The 23,049-nt window shown below is 50.7% G+C and overlaps 2 protein-coding genes across 7 annotated transcripts in view; one reads left to right on the top strand and one right to left on the bottom strand.

The window, feature by feature from the left end:
- Positions 1–2,413, bottom strand: part of LOC143362796 (general odorant-binding protein 83a-like) — a 59,473-nt gene extending 57,060 nt beyond the window's left edge. Inside the window, exon 1 of the mRNA XM_076803250.1 lies at positions 2,403–2,413. The gene's annotated coding sequence lies outside the window, so the exon portion shown is untranslated. The remainder of the gene's footprint in view (positions 1–2,402) is intronic.
- Positions 1–23,049, top strand: part of Spri (Src homology 2 domain-containing protein sprint) — a 99,924-nt gene that overhangs the window by 39,214 nt on the left and 37,661 nt on the right. For 2 of the 6 annotated variants that reach the window (XM_076803228.1, XM_076803226.1), the window contains exon 1: positions 18,802–19,101. The exons of 2 other annotated variants lie outside the window; for them this stretch is intronic. In XM_076803228.1, the coding sequence (XP_076659343.1) occupies positions 19,037–19,101 (65 nt within the window). In that variant the 5' untranslated portion in view covers positions 18,802–19,036. Of the gene's footprint in view, positions 1–6,121; positions 6,375–18,801; positions 19,102–23,049 lie in introns of those variants that run through there. 2 more of the 6 variants (XM_076803229.1, XM_076803227.1) reach the window with 2 other exon arrangements.

Genomic DNA, 23,049 nt, shown 5'->3' with positions numbered 1-23,049 from the left:
CGATGATTTAATAGGCGATCGGGCACGAGAAAAGGGGGGCGCGTAGACAATCGAGCCAGCGGAGCAGCACGCGGTAAAATCGGCGCGTTTTTGTTCGCGCTAATGCGGCTATCTGGCCGGCGCAAGCGGCCCGATGCAAACTGCACCGGCGGCGGCGACGCAACGCAGACCGGCGAGATTATCGCGGCCGCAAATTTCCGGCCGAACGGCTCGCGAGCGTTTCACGCCTGTGGGTTTTCATAGCGACGTCGAATCGGTAATCTCGAAAAACGCGTCGATAGAGGGGTAAACATCCGGCGGAAAGGGTGTCTCGTGTACAATGAAATTAGTTTAAAGTTTCTGACGGATTAGAAATGAAATTGGCAGTCGATTCCCCCTTTTTAAGCGTCCAGCGACTTTCGGGCCGTGGCAATAAAATTTGCCGGGAAACATAAAGGAAACGTCGAGGCAAGAAACACAAAGCCCGACACAAGTAGGTATTTATTGATTCGCTCTATCATTCAGCCATTCTACCCCGACACGCGATATTCCCCGTGGCAATAAGCACGCGTTTCTATTTCCGACTGCTCGATCCCAATGGATCTCGACGAATAACAGAAGCCGGTCGCACTCGGTTCACGCCACGCTCACGTTCAACGGATAAACTGTTTATCCGCGCGTCGCAGTTTCGAAACTTCGTCCGGTGCCACTTCTCTTTCCTCGCCGCCCGTGAAACGACCTCTAATTGCGTTTTATAGCTCGCGCGGATAACTTCATTTCCGCGGGAATCGCCGCCGCGCGGTCGAGAATCGTTCGGCGGGACATTGTTCGAAATAAGCCATCTCGATTTTATAGGATCGCTCCACATATCGACTCGTCCCGCGGTCAGTCGTAATTTTACTTATCTCTTAATCGCCGGTCACTTCGGCCAGCTCGTTAAGCGCCGATTTCCGCGGCGGATCTCGATCGCGATAATGTTCCGATTCGTACGCGATACCAGTTCTCCTTTTGCAACCGGACTCGAAGTCGGTCGTTACTCGAGAAAATTATATTTAAAAGGAGGCTTAGGAGAGTACCCCGGTGTGTATCTAGGTTCAATATTGATAGTCCAAACGTCCGGACTCGATCTCACTGGTTGCCAAGCTGTGATGTCTACGTCAATTTAGAGCGAAATTGTCGGCGTTTAGGCAGTTTCTTTGGGTTCTGTAAATTGAGTCCGGCATGTTCTTCTTGTCGACAAGCTGCTCTTACTAAAAACTATAAATATTAAGTGACTCCGTGTAACGTGCCGCGTTCAGGAAATATGTACATATATCACTTTTCAGTCATTTTCTGCTTGATTTACAGCGTTTAGTGCACGCTCGTTTCGCTCAGTTTGGTGCGACCATCGATGAAACGGTTAATTATTCATCTGCGTCCAGTTTCGACGAATCCAGGCCGGTTGTCGTTCGGCGATAGTACGCTTAATTGTCAGAAAAATGTATTTTTTAATGGAAAACAGTCGGGCGTTCGTCTGAAAAATGGTTAACCGCTTTGGCTTGTGAACGGTTCAGTCATGCGAGAATGCTGTCACGGAGACACTTATCCGCCAATTATGAAAATCATGTTCATTTATCTTCATAATTTGGCCGGCAGAGAACAGTTATGTTGCTCTTCCTGATTCGCATGGCACGATACCGTACGTATGACACTTGTTACGAGTGCTGCACCGACTATCACTGTGTGGACAAGTGTACGTACTTGAACCTGTTTTATGAGCGCCATATCTCTTATTCGCGCGTGATCAACGAAGTCTAATCAGATTTTCATGCGAAATGAAAATTGCCTTAATATAGAGCGTACCGTTTACAGTCTAACGATAAAAGTGTTCTCGCTGTCCACCGATAATAGATAATGAGTACCGACGAATTAATTTCACGGTGCTCGTTCGAGCGGACTATCACCTGTCTATCTCCCGATTATTCAAATCGCGTCGACGGTACAGGCAATGTCAAGGAGGAAGTGTCCGATGGCTGACAAATTGCGGCAACCGTTTCCCCGATCAATCTAATTTCGCGCGATCGCCGAACGAGAAGGAGACAGTCAAAAAAGGAGGAGAGGAACTATAGAAAACGAGACTCGATTATCCGGACACGGGGGGTTAACGTAATCACGCATGGGCGGGGTGAGCGCGTGCGTTCCCATAATTAAGAATAATTTTCCAACTGGCCGGGAGAGGGAGAACGAGAACGGTTTTCCGCGGGTTCAAAAAACGATTCCGCGCTGAAGCTGATAAAGCAGCGCGGCGGCGAAGCCCCCGACCCGGTTCGTTAAAATTCCAGCCGCAACGATGAGCGGTACGTAATACGCGTAATTTATCGTAAGCTTCTTAGGCGAGACGGTTTCAATTTCTCGGCATTAAATGCGGTCGTGTTGGACAAGCAGACCCGGGGAAAATCGCGCGATTAATAACCGGTCGTTTCGCCGCGAGAGAATAAATATCCCCGGCCTATCTGCGGGCCCTGTTCACAACCAACGGGTACAAATTAGATAATTTGGTGGTTCGGGTGACAGTGCATAACACTTCGCACGCTTTTTACCGTTCGCGTGTCGTGGGAGTTTCCCTAACGCCGGACGGCAGCTACAGTCGGTCTCATAATAATTGATGGCACACACTTTGAATCGAAATAATTCTTCTATAAAACTGGTTAGACGAGTTCAGTTTTCCGGTCAAGCTTCAGGAAAGAATTTAAGAGCTGCGTCGTGCAAGTCCCAGCTCGTTCAAAATGATTGAAGAAACAATGAAATTTCCGTCCATTTCTATTTATTTATTTCTACACCACCGTGAAACCGTAGCAACGATGGGTACACCTGTGCGCGGTCACCCTGTACACGAGCATACATCGAAGCGTGAAAAGTGGGTCAAAAGGTATTCTCCGAGCGTTCCCTTGGAGCGTACGGAGGGTTTAAAAAATCCGACGGTTCCGCTGAAAATCCGCTCGGAACCCGGCGCGGCGGTTCCGAGGAAACTGTTAACCACCCCCACCTGGCCGGGCCGGGCCGAGTAGGCGTCGCATAGTCGATGTGGCTACGTGCCTCCGTGGCTGGTCCGTCGGTGACTCCCGGTGCACGTACGTGCAGCGTGCAGTGCGCGCACTCTCTGAGAGTGCAGTCCCCCCTGCAACAGAGTCACGGGCGGGCGTGTGCACCGAGGGAACCCGACGCACACGTGGCCCCCGAGAGAACGAGGAGCCGTGGCCGAAGCCGAAGCCGAAGCCGAAGCCGAAGCCGAAGCCGAAGGAACCTTCGCGTCACTCTCGAAACTCTCCTCGAGCAAGGATCGAGAGGCCCGCCGCGCCGCGCCGCGCCGCGCGATATATACACCTATACGTGTACAGTACCTACTATACTCGCAGCATACACACGCTGTGCCGGATAGAGGACTATAGGCGGCCGCGTAAGCGTAAGCGGACGGCGACCGAGAGCCACGGTGTGCTGCAGCTAAAGTCCACGCAGTGCAGTCTCGGCTATAGTGTTTAAGCCACGGTGGTGCCGCAGTCCATTCGCGACCGGCAGCCAGGCAGCACATTCGAATCCCTTTGTCTGGCCCGTCGACGAACAATCCTCCGCCGGAGGATCGACGACCGAGGATTTTCGTGGTGGTCGGCGGTTCCTCGATCGGATACCTCCTCGCTCTCGACGATCCCAAGGTCACTGGACCCCCGGACAAACCGTTCCGGATTCCGGAAACCGCTATCTCGCGTTTCGACGCGGATATTCGGACCCACCGGACAATATCCTGTTGCTCCGCGACATCGCCGGGAGAAGCTTCTCTGCGATCGGAACGGTCTCCCGAGAGTGTGAAAGTGCGCTAGTGAAACCGGGCGGCGTCGTGACGTCGACCGATTCGAATACCGAGATTCGATTTCTTCCTCCCCGACGTGGACAGTGATTGATATCGAAAAGGGATCGACACAGTTGATCGAGCAACCTCGGTGCTGGGAGAGGCTACCGGGCGCCGTGGATCCATCCGTCGAGCGTGAAAGTTGACACGAGATACACACGCAGAATCTCATCTCTTTGTTAATTGGTCAATCTTGCCTCCGGAGGAGGAGGAGAAGAAGCAAAGGAAATTGTTCCGATATGGTATATCGATCGGCGTGATCCCCCGAGCGATGATCCACGCGAATGGCGTCGTCGCGACCATTCCCCGGAGCCTGCTAGAATACCCGCGTCCTCGGTCCTGCGTGTTTCCGGGGCTGGAGCGTGTTCGAAAGTTACCGCGGATGACCCAGACTCGAGCGCGATCGAGCATGAAATCAATTCGAACCGGAGAGCCGCGAGTCGGGGACGATCGATCAGCGATCTCCTCGCGGTTCCTCGCGATCTAGACTCTCTGTGGGGATCCTCCGCGCGAGAAGAAGAAGAGAACGACAACAACGTAGCTTCCGAATGAAGAGGAGAACGTCCGTCGGTCCCGATTCCGTGGGATCGATAACGGGCGTGTTGCTTCTCGTGATCGAGCTCTCGCGGTGAACCGAGAGAGTCGTTGCCGGTTTACGAGGTAAGATAGGAGCCGACGATACCCGAGGTCATCTCCGGGGGTCTGGCTCGGCCGGAGTCATTAAGAATGTATTGTCCACGGGCGACAGTTCTCGTACGAGGCTAGCCTGCGGAGCAGCTTCTCTTTCGAGCAACGCTTCTAGAAAGACGAGAGCGCGTCATCGATAAACGCCGACCACAGTTTATCTTTCGCGTGTGTCGCGTCGCGTCGCGTCGCGTCTCGTCGCGTCCGCCTGTCCTTCGTTGACACCGATTAAGCCCGAGCTGGTCCAGGAATGTTTATTGAATAGATCACTTCCGAGCGAGCTGGCTGACGAGGACTGGCGGCCGCTCCTGTCGAACACCGTGAACCAGTTGCCGGCCACCTGCCCGCCGTCCTCAGCTTTTCGAGTGGAAGCTGCGGTACGCTAACCTTGTCGGCTAGATCACTAACATTGTGCTAATCCTTGCAGACCGCGTTTCGCTCGTTCAATCGCTCCGGCAAACTATCGGACGAACCCCGGAGAGAACGGACGATTCCATCGTTTCTCGGAATTGCGAGACCGCTTCGGATACCGTGCAAGACGAAGAGCTACAGCGTTGGTAAACAGTCCACACCTAAATCCTATTCCTCTTGAGCGGTGCAACTTCAACTGCGACGAGAAATGGCCGTCCAATAACGAGCGTCGACCCCTCCGAGCGAAGATCAGTCTCCATGCCTGACCAGCGTCAAGAGCAACAACGAAATTGTACAACAGGTAATAATAGAACGGCGGCGCCGCGTGTTTCGCCGGCGTCGAGACGAATCGTCGCACCTGCCGCTATCAGTCATGCCTAGCCGGTGTCGCGGAACCTTGAGACTCGCGTACCCGAGTTGAAACGCGGGCCGAGAACACCTGACCGCTCGAAAACGCCTCGAACCGCCTTTTCCTGGGAGAAGCCGCGAGCAGCTGCTCCGGAATATCAACAAAGGCGAGGAACAATAAAGCTTGACGTTGATAAGCGTGGTCTGCTGCGCTCGGTGGAGCAGCAGGCGAAGAAGGGAGCCGGGATCGGTCGGCGCAACGGGTGACGTCAGTTTTCCTCGTAAACGGATGGTATGCGTCTTTAAAGAGGGGAGGGGAAGATACCGGCTCGGAAGATCGACGGAACGGGGACGGGATTCGCCTGGCTCGATAAGGAGAAACGATTTCGAGAACCGGGGTTCGTGTTTGCGACGAGCTTCAATGGGGAACGAATACGGGAGCCGAGCGACGAAGAACGCGTAAACGCGAGAGCCTGCGTTCTCTTTCATACCGGTGGAAATAGAGGAGTTCCGGATCGGATCTTGAAGAGGAACGATCGGCGGTCGAGGTTCTTTGTCTCGAAGAAGACATTCTTCGCGCCCCGGAGGGAGTCGTCCGAGCGTCGAGGTGGTCGCGAGCGATTGGTATTCGCGCGAGGGGACAGATCCCAGACCCCTACAATCCCCGGGAACAACGAGACGTCGCGACGGTGACGTCAAGGTGTGCGTTGATCGCGAAACCGTCTGCTGAGAACCGAACGGAAAGGAACGACGGTGTTCGGATCGCTTTGTGCGCTGGAAATATGACCGCTAAATATAGTCGGAAGAATTTCCGCGGCATCCACGCGGCCGGTTTTGCTCGATTTTCGTAGCCGCGATTTATGCGAAACGAGTGCGGGCTCCCGGTCCGCGGACGTCGTCACCGACCGAGGGTCGTGTTACCCGGCTGTCTGTGAATCAGATCAGTGACTCGGCCGAGCGTCGCCCGAAAGATCATCGTGCTCCTTCGATCGCCCCGTCAATCCCGAACGATGCTGATCACTAAGTACACCACCATACTGCTGCAGTCCACCAACCAGCACATCATCAGGTAATGTGATCGGAATCATTTTTAAGATGGAAAGAATTTCAATTAACTCCTCCACTGTGAATTAGAGTCTACAACAAGTCCGAAACCGAAATTACAAGTCCGTAATCGTTGGAATTCGCTTAACCCCCCTGATGAAACTCTAAGACCACGGGACACAGACGTAAACTAGCACCGCTGTCAGGCATTCCGATAAACCGGAGAGTTAATTGGCATAATTAATTGCGCACTATCATCCCGGACTGCGCGGGTCCGTGATGCGACCGTGGATTCATCGCGCTCCCATTGCCTAGAAACCGACACGGGCGTCAATGGACAATTACCAGTTCATAATTAATACGGACGTCTAAGAGAAGAGAGAGAGAGGGGCCGGTGCGAACGGTAATTGGGGGGTGGATTTAATTTTCACCGATTAATTTCGGAGATATAATCGAGTTGGCAGGGTGTGGCTACGGAGGTGGTAGAGAGGGTGGTGGGTCAATGAAAAGACCCGGGAGTCGTCGATTCTTCATCTCCCGGCGTCGAGAGTTTCTTCGGGGATTTCGCATTCAGAAATCGTTCGTTGCATATTTAAGCTACCGAATCTGGGGTTCGACTGTGTTTGGGGGATGACAAGGGGGAGTGTGGCGGAGGGGAATTATTAAATCCGTCGCGGCGCTGCGAGGCGCAATCTCGTGCTAGGAACGATGAAGAGAGAGAGAGGGATAGAAGGAGAGACCCGAGAGAGAACTAGACGTCTCGAGACTCGAGACCACGTGCTGCTGCTCGTGACCACGAATAAATTCGGCGGCCGGTTTTATTCCGGCGTCCTCTGTTTTGCCGGCTATTTTCTACGGCGCGGATGCACCCGTCGATCGAAAAACACCCGTCCAAGCAGTTTAGGAAGAATAGAACGGTACGTCAGCCGCGCTTTGCCCGAGCTAGGGGAAGGGTCCGGGGAATTTAATGGTGACCGAAATAGACGAAGCGCTCCTCACCAGTCGTACGTTCAACCTTGGCACTGTGTTTGTCTCTTGGACATCTATTGTTCGGAACGTACGTCTCCTGTCGCGGGGGCCGGCCAAATTATTGCTGCCATCGAATCGTTGACAAGTTTTATTTTTGTTTCAATTCATGGTTAACTCGGGTTACCGGGAGTTAGTTTTTAATTTGGAATCTCTAATGAGCTTAAGGAGGTGTGGCAATGAAACTTTAATTATTAAGAGCTCGACAGTAATCGAGTGTCCGTCTATAAGTGTGCAGAGTTTCAACTAAACCGGTGGGCCGGGGTTGTGCACCCTGCTTGTCAGTTGCATTTCCAGCGCACTTGCAGCTACATGCAGCGACGCCAGATTAAGACTCGTCCCCCCACTCTACCTTCCCCCACGCTCGCGCCACGGGTCACGTGACGCGTTTCGTCTCTGTCGCGCATTCGTCACAGCGTCACGCGACCGATCCGGTACTGGCGGATAGAGAGGGTAACTGTCTCCCCCTCGATTCGATTCGATTCCCCTGATCTGGCGACTCTCCGCGTCTTCTACATAATTTCTTTAGAAAAATAAGACCGAACGTCACAGCCGGCGCGCGATAAAATAGCGAGTGGATTGGCGGAATTCCCGACACACAATGAAACGATAAAATGCTCGTAAACCGCTCGGTTGCGCGTCCGCCAGAAAATCCATTGCAGCGGTGTGCAGCGCACGCAGCAAGTGTACATCCGTGGTTGCGAACGTTATTTTCGTCCCGTCGATCGTAAGATTCGAGTCCTCGGGACTTTTCTCCATTTCAGGCGGTCCCAGGGCCGTGTCACCCGGTTTCCGATCGAATCGTCGAACGGAGCCGTGAACTTCCCCGTTCAATATCATCGCGACACTTTGGGATTCGATTTAAATTCAATCCGGTCAATTTGGTGGCGGCTCGGTATTGGCGCGTTTACGCGCGCACGCACGCACGCACGCACGCACTCGCTCGCGCGAATATATTATCGCCTATCTGCGGGCAACATCTCCGAGTACGAACTGGCAAACGAGTTTTCGTATCGAGCACCGTGACACACGGTGTTAAGAGATACCCGTGATCTCGAGGTTCGGAGAAAGTCGTAAAAAGACAAAGAAAGTGGGTTACGACGTACACGCTCGCTTTTACAATAGGAGCCACCGCACCCGGGGGCTGTTGCTTTTAATAACTTGGAGCGACAATACCGCGCTACCGGGTCCCCGCCGCTGAAAAGGGGATTCGAGAGGACACTCGAGGCACCAGGAAGCTGCCGGGGTCTGCCATTAATTGATCAAAGTGGTCCTCGTAACTTCGCGCCCGGACGTAAAACGATTCTTCTTCTTCTTTTTTTTTTCAGAAATTGTATGGAGTGTTAATGAACACCGACACTCGTCGAGGCAAGTCGGGATCCGTCGGCTCGTTTCGGAACGAACGGGGGGGAAATAAAATGCACGCTGCGAAACAAATTTACATTTCAATGAGGTTTCCACGCCTTCGGACATGTTCCCGACGAATTGAATATAAAAACAACAGTTTACCGATACTTGGAGAATTTTACGCGAATACCTGATGTTTATGCGCTTAGAAACGACGCTGCGAAGTCTGCGAGCATAAGTAAAGATACCTGTGATGTGGGCTTGGTGGAAATTTTACTTTGTTTCTACGATCCTGAACCTTGACAAATATTTCGGTATCGCGTATGTCTCGTGCAAGTCAGGTTAAACTGATTTTATTAGTATCAAGTATCAAAGTAAAAATGGATATTTTCGGTCGTTCGCGTCGTTCAAATCGGGAACAACGGAGCAATGGCGGAGGTGACGACGTTAGCGGCCGAAAGAGTTAACGCTAATTCGATCCCCGACGGTAGCAACAACTTTTATACCCGCTATTCCGTGGAATTACAGTTATCGCGTGTCCGTGTCGAGAGCGCCGAGGTAAGAAGCAATAAAATCAACGACCGGAGGACGTAAAATCGGGGAATCTCGATTGCATCCTTCGTCAAGCGCCGGAACATAATCCAATCACTCCCGGGGCTCGTCGGGGAGAGAGAGAGAGAGAGAGCCACTCGAGAGCCGGGTTGTGTTCCCGAAGGAAAGCTGGTCCACGTCGAAGCGGAACAGCTCTCGAGGCGGCGCAAACAGTTCGATCGGTGTTCGCGAGGCCGCAAACGGCGAGAAACGGTCGTTTGTCAGCAGCAAATAGAACAGAGAGTTGATCTCATCGAGGGCCTAACGAGGGCTCGTTATGCCAGTGCACCCTGGGTAGTATATGAACGGGTCCGGGGAGTCGCGCGCGAGCGTCGATCTTTCGGGCCCGGATGCAACGTTTCCCGATCCCGGCCCGCCTAATTAAAAGGAGCGTTGGCTCCTGCTGGCTCCCAAGGAAAACCAATAAAGGACCATGGGTTCAATCTTTTTTTTTTCTTCTTCGACCTTGCTCTCTCTTTCTCTCTCTCTCTCTCTCTCTCTCTCTCTCTTTCCCGCGGTTTGCTCCCCAGGGAGCACGGAGCACGCGATCGATCGCGAGCGCCGCCGGATGTCCGACATCCGGGGACAATTTATACCGTCGATAAATTCCTTTTCTCTTTCATTAGTGGCCTCGTCCTGCAGCCACCGCGGAACACCAGAGATTTACAGCGACCTTTGCGCGTCTCGCTGTTCCCGTGCCGCCGACGGAATTGATTCCCGATGTTCAGAATCACTGGGAACGAATGGCGGCACAGTTCTCGAACAACTCGACCGGCATACGCGAACGGAGTCGGGAAGTGCTCGGCTCGCGGGCTAAAAAGCACGTAGCCGAATAGGATGATGTATCGTCCGAACGATTATTTCTCGAGTAACTTATTTCGATAATAGCCTGGAAGGTAATAGATAGCGTCCGGGAACAGTCTCAATTTTCCCGAGTGTCCGGCGAGTTAATACGGGTGCGGATCCAGGAACAAAAGGAGACTGGAGCGTCCGATTGTTCGTCCGCAATGACATAACCGTCCGCGGTCGAAGTTAAATCAACGGACGGGATCCGAGCGGAGGAGAGGAGACCAGGCGGTGGATTCTTTTTAAAGGCCCGAGCACACGGTTTCAGGCCCGATCTCCACAACCTGTTCCCAACCGGGTACGAGAGAAGAAGAAGAAAAAAAGAGGGAGAGAGAGAGAGAGAGAGAGAGAGAGAGACAGGCCCCGAGTAGATACTTTTCTTCGAGTGGCCGGGGGTCTGCCTCCTCTTCCTTTTACGACGGCAGTACATTCACAACGACACGCGGCCCCTCATTAGCATATTCTTCATTTTCGACCGACTTCTCTCTTCTATCCAGCCCGTAGGTGGAGGATCCGCGGCCGCCCGTGGATCTAGTGATCTTATTTCGGCCGGAGAGAGGCTCTCTTAAGTCTTTTGTGCTGCCTCGTGTTACGCGTATTCTTCCGATCGGTGGCCTTTCTTCGGCGGGAAACGTCCCGTGAGATCGGTTCCGAGTCGGGAACCGGTCTGCCGTTCAACTCAATTTAGAATCCCTTTCAGGGTCCGCGAACGAGCCGTAATGTTTCTTCGCTGTTGGATTTTTTACGCTTTGCCTACGGTTTGCTCGTGCGAGCGAAATCGCCGTTTGAAAACGATTCCATCGGTATTTATTTGCAAGATTTTCGCGTTCGAATGCTTTTCGGATACAGGCTGTGTGTATCGAGCACCAAATCTCGGTGCGACTTTTCGTCGAACGTCGTCGGTCTTCTCCGATCCATGCGTCCGCCACCGAAGAAGGCGGCGAAGAGAAGGAACAGGGTGAAAACGGACCCTCGCCGATTCGGAAACGAGCGCCGGGAACTTTTCTATCGTCGCAAATTGCTCGGACGTATATCGCCCCGTCGATGGTTACTTTTTAATTAAAAGTTTCACCGTTCACTGTCTGGCCGCGTCGGAATCGATCGCGTGGATTCTTCCGTAATCAAAAATGCAGAGCTCCGAGAGGTGGCTGAAAATTCACAGTAGGATTTAACGGATCGATAACTTTTTTTAAAAGAAGATTAAGATTATTTCTCGACGGTCCCATTGGAGATTAAGAAAATATTCTCTGTGATCGTAAAACAGAAAATTCTCGTCCCCCTGTTCGCGAGTCATCGTTCATTCTTCTCGAGCCCCGTTGCGCCCTCGCGTTACAAGAAAACCGAGCGATAAAGTGCCCGTTAAACACAGGGCTCGGCATCGTTCCATGGGAAATCGTTCGCCGAACGATCGGGAGAGAGCACACAACCCCGAGATTATGCTCGTAAAAATCGCTTCTATGGGAGGAGAGCAGAGCGGAACGGGTGTGCGTGCAGGCGACACATCGCTCGTCGCCGGCCCTTCGTTTCCGAAGGGTGGGGCCAAACGGAGAACAAGTTCGCGAGCTCAGGTGTTCCGACGAAAATTTCGATGGAACTTCGTCAAACTTTCCAGGGGGCTATCTAAACGCCGGACCGGGGGTGTCTGCCGGCTGGTTCATGGCGGGATGGTCTGTATATTCTGCGGATTATGGCGGAGACGTCTAACCGGGCTGTATATTTTTTTGTCGGGGAAGATAAAACTTCGGGGCGGTCCTGCGTCTCGGGGAAAAGCCGGGTTCAAGAGGTTACGAAAAGGGATGTCCTTCTGGTCACTGCAATTTTCCCGGGAAACCGGTAGACGGTCGACTGTTTTCAAGAATTTTATCGTTAGAAGTTGGAAAGTCTCCGTCCCGAGGTATATAATTTTTCTACATCTTCCAAGATAGTTGATCTCGAGAGTAATATTACGAATTAAGATGTTCGGAGAGGACGTTGAATTTAGGGGTGAAAGCGCTGAACCGTTCCGGGGGCAGAGTTGTCAGGTTTCAGAAGTTTAGGGACCCGGTGGTGTAGGTGGACGCTCGGTTTTTCCAGTCGCGACTTTTCCCACCTCTCCCCGGCTTCTCCCGGTTTTCCGCTCGGATCCCGATTGTCCCCTCGGGGACGGCGGAAAGGGTTTCGGGCGGAGAGAATTATAACGCGACGCGAGAGTCGGTTGCCGTAGAGTAATCGCCCCTGCAGCGTTCCACCCTCGCGAGACGCTCGAATATGCAAAATACTTCGTCGGCCGTAGTTTTCTAAACAATTTGGGAAATGCGCGCTTACAGCTTGGACACCGGCGCGCTGCTAATGAATTATGTCTTCTGCGGGGAATAATGCGACGGGCTTCGGGGGAACGGGTTTGCGTAAACTACACAGGGTGTCCCAGAAATGTTGCCTCGAATGGGGCAATTCCTTCGTTTGAAGAAACTTTTTAGGGTTTGTAACCTAACACTGTATAATAATGTGAACGCGTTGCTGTTGAGTGAGCGACAGCCTTGATTGTATACAACGGAGCCTCCGTGTTACGGTATTTATATTGGAACGTTATTAGGGCAATTTAGCGTCAGTTGGCGAGGTAAGAGCAAACCTATCGAATCATTACGGTGATCACTCTATCGTGAAACGAGGGGGCACGTAAAATGATATAAAATACCTATATTTATTTATAACAAGAAATAGAACTCCCAAGAAAAATACACCAGATGTTCTTGTGAGAGATATGAGATCAAGCAAGGTTTATTTAGTTTTCTACGCTCGCGCGGTGTTTTAGTTTTATAATAATTATGATCAAAGTAAATTGATAGTCTCTCCGGCAAAGCGATCGTGCTGGGGGAAATTCGTAATTGTTGGATTAACGCAAGACGAGATTGCAAACAGCCGTCTCACGTTGCAGCGGTGTGTTTCTTCGGCCGCATAAGGCGGCGCGTTAATTACGTGCACCGTTACCGCGATTACAAGGTGCAAATTGTTTTCAGTTTTCTTTTTCGGCTGCGGCCGGGTCGGGTCGGTCTTTCGCTTCCTGTGGGAAGGGGCGGTAGAAGTCTCTCGGCTCGGGAATATTTTCTGCCGGTTGCGCAATCAAATTCGCATCGTTGTTCATTAAAAATAGCTCCTAATTGAAACGTTCTATCGAAACCATACGACTTTCTTGTCGACCGTTTCGTCGCGTGTCAAATAGTTCGCGCGTAATTTGGATGGCACACTTAGCCGAATCACCCTGCGGAAAGATCCGTTTCAATGGACCAATTTCAACCCTCGTCGTTTTCCGGTTCCTATCGAGAGAAACTGTTCTCGAAGCGACGGAATCGAGGAAAAGTCGATGACGGAACGCGGTAACGAAGACATTCACCGTGACAAAAATTCCGCCGGTCCCGGTTTTCAATGCGGACCCCCACCGGGGCGTGGCTTTCTGATTCAAAAAGCAATCAGAAAAGACCAAAGGTGGGGCGCCACCGTGTACGTGACGTGATTTCCGGAAACGGGATCCCGTGTTCCTTCTTCTTTCCGTTTCTTCTGCGAACCAGCCGCGAGCCAGAACACATCTGCGGTTCCCGGAGTCGGAGTTTGACAGAGACGAACCTCCAGATATGCCGGATAACGCTGTGCGGTGGCGAGGGCGGCTGGAAATGGCAGACAACAAATCGTTCGGTAGATACGGAACGATACAAAGCAGTCAGACGAACTTCTACTAGCCGAAACTGCCGCTGCCAATTGTCACGGATACCGCGCCGAACAATCGATTCGGTATTTGTCACGAGAACCGGCCGCGACCTGCCCGATTGGCTTCCGATCTTCTATCGATCTTCTAACGATCGTCGGAATTCTTTCGGTTGGCCGAAACGATGTGGAACAGAGTACCGCTCGACGAGCACAATTTTTGCTGAAATGGCTGAGGTTTATTTATACTTTTATCTAAAGGTTCGGTTAAAAATGGACCGTATCGAATGCAACAACCTAGTAGAGGGTAGCGCAGAACGCAATTAGGTTCTCCTATCGGAACCACCGCAGCCGAGTGGTAGCTATCCCAGCAGAGTGCGTTATTGCCGGTGTGCGTGACCTTTGGAAGCGGGCTGCTGCGTTTCCGGAATAATTTAATTAGCCGGTGTACAGAGTGAAGTGCCGGGTCTTATCCCGTGGGCTTAATAGCGAGCTCAACCCCGAGTCTCCGTTCGGTTCCCGAGGGACGTATCTTTTCTCCCGAACCGTGTCTGCGAGCTGCGCTCGAAGTGTACGCCGGGATTCCCCGGCACGATGATCATGGAAACGAGGGCGCACTCTGCCCACCGCGGAGAACGTCGTTTAATGAATTAATTAAGTATTATTTCGTTTAACCGTTGCCCCCTGTCTCCGACAAATTCGTGCTCGATCATCTCCCCTCCGCCGCCCCGCAGTCGCCGTCGTTCGCACGCCGTTCATCGGAAGAAAGTTTAACATCGACATTTCCGAGTGAATCGTAATTGACACTTTCTCCTCGCCCGTTATTCCGTCACCTGGGCTTTTCGTTATCTAGCAGCGTTGCTGGCGAAAGTTTATGCAAATATCGTTTCTAATTAGGATCGACAAAATTGGTACAATTATAGACCAGGGTAATTGAAAATAGCGATTTTTATGGCTTGATTGACTCAGCGAGGAAGAGTCTTTGCGCGGACCATTAATCATAGAAGCTCCAACCCCACCGTAGTCGCTCTGAATTAATGATATTGGGATGGCTGGATGGGAGACGACGGTTATTGCGATTTAATCGATCACGGAGCTCTTCTTCCGAAAAGCAGACTAACACAGGAAAAAAAGGAAATAACAGACCAAGAAAAATATCGTGGTCCACCCTGATATTCATACACCCCGGTTATTTGCTACAGCTTGTTACAGCTGCTGTGTTACAGCAGATGGGAGATCAAAGACACGTCTCTTTTCACAAAAATTGAAGGTTTATTTACCGATGCTCAAAGCCTATCTATTGGGTACTAAAAGGGTTAATACTGTAACGGGTACTGCCGATGCGTGACGACGGTAGCTAACCTCCGGATTCCAACGTTGGGCATCTAGCTGGAATCCCATTTGGTGCGAAGCCTGCGTTCCCGAAGCAGTCGTAAAACAAAATTTTTACGGTATTCGGCGGTTCGGAAGGAACGTGAAACATTGATTCCGCGCGGACTGGCTTGACCCCGGTGGATCCGCATAGATCGCGATTCCACGGGTAGAAGGGGCTGCGCAGTGTATTAGGCGAGTGGCTGTAAAAGGGCACCAGTCTCGCGGAAGAAGAAGCAAGGAAAGGTGGCGGAAGAGATTTGTGGCGTACCGGCGAGGATTTTACTGCCGCGACGGAGCGCCACTTTTCGTCCCGGAGCCTAACCCCGAATTCCCCCCGCCGGTTCGGAAAAACCGATCGCCTTCCACGGGGATACGCCACGGGGAGGAGGAGGAAGAGACACGCCGGAGAATTTCGCTGACGCAAAAACCGAAACGGCTAGAAACTTCGATCGTTTCGTTTATTGCCGGCTCCCGAGCGATGTATCCTGCAAACTGTATCTCTTTCCCGACTAGGTTCCGCGTGTAATTGTCTACCGCTTAATTGATCGCTCCGATCCCAACGTATGAGCAAAACACGACCTGTTGAGTCGTGCTAACTGGACGCTTCAAAACGATCTAGTTGAGCCATTCGGTGCAACCGTTGGCATCAGATGTGCAGCACATTAATTGGAACACCTAGATGTTCGGCTCATAAGTGAACGAAGAAACTGGCCGTAAAACGAAACTTTAAACTTTGCTGATTGTACTATTTTTTAAGGAAAGTTATTGCTGTTCGAATGCCCACAATTTTTCAAGGAGGCATCGATCGCAGCCTTTTACGCCGTAACGAGTCTTGTGTTCTAATCTCGAACGCGAAAATTTCCCCAGAAGCGAAACGAAAGAGGAAAATAGTAGAATTAGGTCAGCAGCATCATGAGATAATCCCGGGTCGTCCTCTTCCTCGCCGTGTTTCTGTCAGTGAGGTTCGCCTGCAGGTAAGATCCCTCGGAGACGCATCCTGACGGTGCATTTCCACGCGAGAGATGTTCCGCCAGAAAACCGGCGAGCATTCCTGAAGGTTAACCGTCTGTCACGATGATTCCTCGTCTTCTTTATTGCGGCCCGCGATCGAGAGGTATCCCGATTCTATCCGCCGCCGGTGAATGGAGAAACGGGCGGCCGCGATCGGTATTCCGCCTCGCTCCAAACGATCGCAAAAAGTCACCGGCACTCGCCGGTCGTCGACAGCGTGTGAGAATCGAATGTAATTGAATCGAGCGATTAGAGCAACCTCCTAGAATTTTACGAAGTTGGTTCAGCAGTCGTAACTCCTGTTTGGGGAGCTGCAGTGGACCCGAAAAGTATTTCACCACCGAGTACCCGATTTTCGAAAAATTCCCCACAATTGAACCGTGGTAATTTCGTGGAAAAATTTGGACCGGTGTTGGAAACGTCTGCGGAAACCACCATTGTCGATCGCACAGGAAGAAACCAAGAGCGTCGCCGAACGGTTCAGAGGAACCAGAAGTTGTACGTGGATCGCGATCCAGAGTAACGATCCGTCGCAGCTCTAGATTGGTTGTGCACTCGTGCCGAGGTGTGGTTCGAGAAACCGTGGTCGGCATGGTGTCGAGTTATGTAACAGGTTTTATGTTGGTACACGTCCGATGAGCGCTGTAAGCGCGAGCTTAGCGTTTCTCGTCAGACCTTTCCTTTTTCACCTGCACCAGAACGCGTGTTCCAATGATACCGCGCTGCGATTCCGCGAGACTTGATCTAGGAATGACAGATCTTGTCGGATCATCATTGTCCGCGATATCACCGTCAGAAAGTTTTCTGGAAGAATTTCTTAAAAAATAGTCACGGTATAGAAAAATGTTCGCCATAGAAATTGTAAAGAAGAGTATACGATGATTCTGAATTTATCGTGTTATACTTGTCGAAAAGACTAGTTACTTTTATATTTGCTTTAAATATCGTCACCCCTTCGGCGTGCATACGTTGCACATCGCTGGCCTTGCAACAAATTTATTTCCACCCGGTAGACCGTTCAATAATATTTTATTATTAACCCTTTGCTTTATTATATCGAGTCAAACGTGTTGCGAAGACGTTAGACGCATCAAATTATAAAGCGTTGCATGCAATTTTACTTTTCGACGCCATGTTGTCGATTCGGAATACCGAAACGAATACCGAGAAGGTGGTACGTCTCTTCTGTAATGTGAATTACGATGAAAAGAAAAGAGGAGAGGACTGGGTGCAGTGTTTCACGCGGCGCAATGTGAGTGCACTATGAATGTATTAGTTATGACTCCTAAAGTTACACCTGCTACTATTGCAAGTTGAGTTTAAGACCTGAAAACGATCATTCCTCTGCTGTGACTGTCGTGGCCGACTAGATCACAGGTGAATTTTTATAGGAGCGGTACATTAAAATACTGCTTTCGAAATTACACGGTAACAAACTCAAACTACACTAAAACTCAATTCGTACGTTCAAGAAGCTACTGGCATAAATTTGATTGGTTTGTGACAGTGTTGAAAATTTGATTTTCGGCCGCGTTTCGACGCGCAGCGTTAGAGTAATCGAACACTTTCTACCGGCGCGACGGCACAGTAATTGCATTAAGTATTAGAGCGAGCATGGCTCCGAAGGCAACAGTTCGCGTCAGTTGCACGAGTATTAAGTAGCGCATCATCCGATTTCCATTACGGTCCGGTCTTGCTTTACACCTCTGGTCCTATTGCGCTTCGCTCGCGATTCCCATGCCGCGAAATCTTCTTTCCGCTAAGGCCGTTAATGCCTCGCCGCTCTTCAGCTCCTCGTCGCGCCGTTAAAGTGAAAATACGACGGTTGCCGGCGAGATAATCAGTGCGTGTCGACACGACCGTCGGAGAAATAAACGTATCGGTGCCGTTTTCAGAGCTTCCGACACGAAAAAGTTCCGCGGAGGCCGCAGCTTCCGGCCGACAGCCCCCGCGACAACCATACTAATTTTCGCGAAAAATTAAGGGGGCACAGAAAACATTTTTTTCTTCAATAATTGGAAAGTAAAATGACAATATCTCTCCGGGGGATATTTAGCAAAAGCTTGTACAAATTGAAGCAGTAGTCAACGCACCCGGCAACGAATCGCAAAAAAATCGATTTTAAGTGAAAAACCAGAATAGCCCTGTTAAAATAAAAAAAGGTGAAAAAGAGCGGTCGGTTGTGCAGCAACAACCTCCTAGGTAGGAAACACCACGAGCCCGGTGAGTGCGCAGGCGCCTATCTCCCTAACCAACCCCCACCTTCGCCGGCTAGAAGCCGGCTGGTTAGGTGTCTCCTCTCGCCGGCCACGTCCGGCAGTTGCGTCCCTGTACGTGTCGTCGCGACGCCGTATGGCAGTGCGTCGCCGACTGGCGTCGTCACGGCGCCTTTCGCCGTCGGTTGTGCGTCGTCTCGTGTCTGCGTTACGTGCGATACTCGCGAGCGTGTTGTGTGCACGCGCCGTGTGTGCCGGTTGTCCTGCTGAACCCCTCCCGGCCGGGAAAACGAGAAAACAAAAGCGAACAAGTGTGTATTCTACTGCCGTTTGGTGAGTTCTTCAGGTTGGTTTTTTGTGGACGCCGGAAGTGAAAGTTTTCGGGTTCCTCTTCGGGTTCTCGCCGTGTTTAATTATCGATCACGGGGGAGAGAGTCGCGGGTCGCGGGTCGCCACGTAGCAGAGTCGCGCGTATGCACAACGTCCCCCGGAGGAGGTAGTTAAAAGACAGAGGCGTCGATGAGACACCGGCGTGGTGAGATCTGGACCAGTGACGTCACGCGCTCTGTCATCCTCCCGAGGATCGGGAGATCGGAGGATGGTCTCGAGACAGCGTCGTGGGTTTACCGATCGGAGTGAACGCGACCGGAAGCCGGGTCATTGGTAAGGATTCCGTTCGAGCCGGTGACTAGACAGTAGACCGGTTGTTCCGAGACCCTGGGGGGACAAGGATAGTGAGTAGCACTTGCGAGTAGAGCTGGCTGGTCAGCGGTGGGGGAACAGGCTTCTCGTATTCGTCGGGACTCGACTCCCCTGTAATAGTTGTTCGTTGGAGGACGACTTAAATTAAAGAAAATTAAAGACCATCGGTATCATCTTTATCGATTCTGTCTCGCGGCTGCGAATCGGACTCGGTTTTACGATAGACCCAACTTCACCCCGAGCATTCTACGCATTCACCCGTTTTAATGTCGGCCTATCGCACACTTTATTATTCTTTGGTTTTTCACTCTCTCATTTTCTTTTGCAGCCTTCCCCACAGCCACTCTATAATCATTTTGTCCTGCTTTCCAGTCGCTACCTCCTCTATACCAATACATCTAGCGGTTCCTTCACAATCCCTTATTAGATGTTGAAAGACCATCGGTAATTATAGGGATACCACGCGGATCAGATTCGTTGATAGGGGGATCTTGGATCAACGAGGATAGGCTTCTTCGGCTTTTTAACGACTATTTTTCGAGGATTCACGAACGATTCTGAACTCGCTAACAGATCAGGACGACATCCCTGACGTCACGCAACGTCAATCAGACAGAAAGAAACGGACGCTCGTCCTCGAAGGGTTAATCAGGCCGCTGGGTTTGGCGAAATGAATGAAAACAGAAGGCGATCGGTAATTACAGAGCTGCATCAAGGTTTGAAAAAAGGCGATAGGTTTTTCGGCTTTTTTTTTTTTGTTAGGAGTGTTTCGTAGGGTTCGAGAGCAGCTCTGATTAAACTGGCGTGACCACAGGGCATCGTGTACACTTGGCAGGGATGCGCATTAAAACTAGCGAGAGTTTGTAGATTCACGAACGGAGATAAGCGTATGGAATGATTCCGTCGGTTAACTGCCAGAGGTTCAAGAGTGATTAGAAAGTAAATGGAGTAAGTGAAACTGTCCGTGAATCTTCGGGCTCTCGATAAAAGTCGAGCAAATCGATTTCGTACCTACTTCGGGGGATATTCGAGATTCGACGAAGCGCCGATAAAACTAACGCAGTTAGAGTAGGTATATAATACTTCCGGCACGAACGTGCTAGAAACACGTCGAACGCTGCGCCGGTAGAAATCGTTGATGAGGGTTTTACACCTGACGAACAGGGACGGGGATCTACGCCGGCACTTCGGTTATGGATCAGCATTCCGTAAAAGGAGCAATTAGATATCAACGATACCTAGAAAGTAGTCGATCACTTGTGCCGATCAAAATCTTCGATCTCGTGAACACGAGAGTTCATGGTCTAACGAGTGGTGGCCGGGTTTATGGTCTTGGGATAGAACGGAGAGAAAAAAACCGATCGGATAGTTCTTGTTACAGTCTGCTCTTTGAAACTCGAACCACTTGAGCTACATTGCGGAACATAGTAGCTGTATTCAGAGTATACTGCGCTTTTGTAGCTTGTACAGATCTTGAAGAAGCTGCAATGCACAGCAACTTTCATGGAATTTCACTGATTCTTGTTGCTCTTAATTTAAGAAGATTTTTAACGCGAATGAACTGTTGAGTTTCGAATTCCCGATATATGTCAACAAAACGGGACTTGCCGGCGTCGTGTATCGTCGAGGAGACCTCTCGAGCTTCCTGGCTTCGCACGGGGTATACCTCGCGGTAGTGGGGATAATTCCGCGACGTTTATCGTCCAAGCTTTGGCGACATATATAGGGAATTACTAAAAAATTCAATTAAATTTGATACAAGTCGCAACTTTTTAGCATTATAGGAGGGTTTGCTGTACTACGTATTAAATGGTTGTCTCTCGAAAAATTTCTTCAGCCACCTGGCTTCGTAGACTGAGAAAGGTGTCCGCCAGGAAGCAATGGCTCGAATTATCTGATTCTGTTGTCGCAGCGCCGATAATCTTCCCTGTTAGCGGCACTATCGGCCGACTGCAGCTCGCGCTGATAACGCGTCGCTTGTTAACCGACCTGTACACCAAGCCTTCCCGAGTGTTTCAGTGATGGAGGAGTCCTCGTGAACCGCATCGCATTTCTCATTCGTAATCCTCGATTATAATTACGTCGACGTTACTTCGCGACCACCGATATTTTCCAGAAAAACGATTCTCCGAATGACCGGTACCCTTCGTGACGTAACAGTCAACCTCGTTCGAAGTACAGAGACCGAAAAAAGCTCTCCTCTCTTCCATTCGAAGTGCCCTTTCCGCTGGCAATATCCTGTTGTCGGAGTTATCGATCGGTAACTCTGCGAACAAAACGAGAAACAAAATTGTTCGTTCGGTCGAAATGGTCCGTTTCACAGAGTCCGAATCGTTGTCACGGTTCCGTCCTGTTCGGTGATTTTTATCGGTGACGTCGCCGTGCGTTGCGCGTCACTTATCACTTATCGCCGGTCGAATAACGATAAGTCTCGCTTGTTCGGTGTCGTCGTGGGTGGTGCAGCCGGGTTTCCCGGCTTCCCACAAACGTCTGGGATCGATGCTCGTCGCAGTCGATCACTCGATCTCGTTTCGCGACGATTATCCGCCCGGTTTCTTCATCCGTTCGCGTTCAGACGCTTCTCTTTTGCGTTTTACGGCCGACGATCTGTCGTACTTCGTAAAAGTCGCGCAACAGCACCGCAAACGGTGCCAGGTGTCGTTCGGACGGTCGACTTCTGTCGTACGATTAGTTGCACGATGAATCATATCGTCTGTAGGCCGTGTACTCATCCGCGCGATGCAATTAGTGCTCTTGGCGGAAAGAATAACAGGGTCCTGTGTACGCACGCACTGATGGAAAGGAAAAAAAAAGGAAATTGGACGCGATCGAAGATAAAAGGATTGTGCAACGAAAGAATGTGTCACCTTATCGATTCAATATCGGCGTCTTGATACGCGGTTTACGTTGTGTTCAGCCGATCTTATTTATCGCAAGACTTGCTCACTCCGTATGCTCGTTGATGTGAGGAATTAGTATGTCGGTCTAGCTCATGATGATTGTCCGATTTCTCGAAAACGAGAAACCAGAATATCAAGCGAATGAACGATTATTAGTGTGAGGCTCGTTATAAAATTGGTCGATGAGATATATATGTATCCGTTCCCTCTCGTGAGAGAGAACAGGTGTTAAATAGCGAGTTAGAGGATTCAAGGAAACCGAGGCGAATCGAACTTTCTCCGAGATACCTTTCGCCGATTGATCCCGGCTCACGTGTAATGGATCGAACGTCTTCCCGTGTCACGCTTTATTAGAATCACGAACGACAATTCATCTTCGCCTGAAAGATCCAGTATAACTCGCAAATTACTTTCCGCCCGTGAAGATCGACCAGCGAGATCGAGATGGATTACGAACGTGACGGGAGATCTCGTGACTCGAGGGAGCACACCAGAATTCAGATTACTTTTCTCGGTCTCGCTTCTCTTTTTAGTTACCATTGTCGTCTGGTCGCGAGTCCCGATCGATAACCGAAAACGGACGAATCTGTGACCGGAAATTATTTTAAAATTAGTCGCAATTTTTCCGGTTACGTTTCACACTGGCGTTGAGAAGCAGGAACGAACAGATTCGTGCGAGGAGCAACAGCAAAAAATTAGGAGAACTAGATTCACGATGATTCGAGTGCACAGCTCGCGATTCTAGGACGATCGAGAGAGCGATTCTTTTATCGCGTGCGCGTGACGTGGGAAAAATGTTTCTGCGAAGAGCAGCGAGCGTGTCTTTCCTGAAACGTGGCGTTTGAGAAATGAATTTTATCCGAAGAACGATAAATTACCGTTCCGACGCACGAAGAATGAAAAAAGAGCGAATCGATGTTATGGACTATAGCCTTCGGAATACCTTCGAGCCTTGTTCTTTTTATAATACTTGGTCGAAACGGGTGAACTTCACGCTCCAGGCTGCGCA

The sequence above is a fragment of the Halictus rubicundus genome, chromosome 18 (genome assembly GCF_050948215.1).
Source record: "Halictus rubicundus isolate RS-2024b chromosome 18, iyHalRubi1_principal, whole genome shotgun sequence".
Lineage (NCBI taxonomy): Eukaryota > Metazoa > Arthropoda > Insecta > Hymenoptera > Halictidae > Halictus > Halictus rubicundus.
This window is presented reverse-complemented; position numbering and strand designations above follow the sequence as displayed.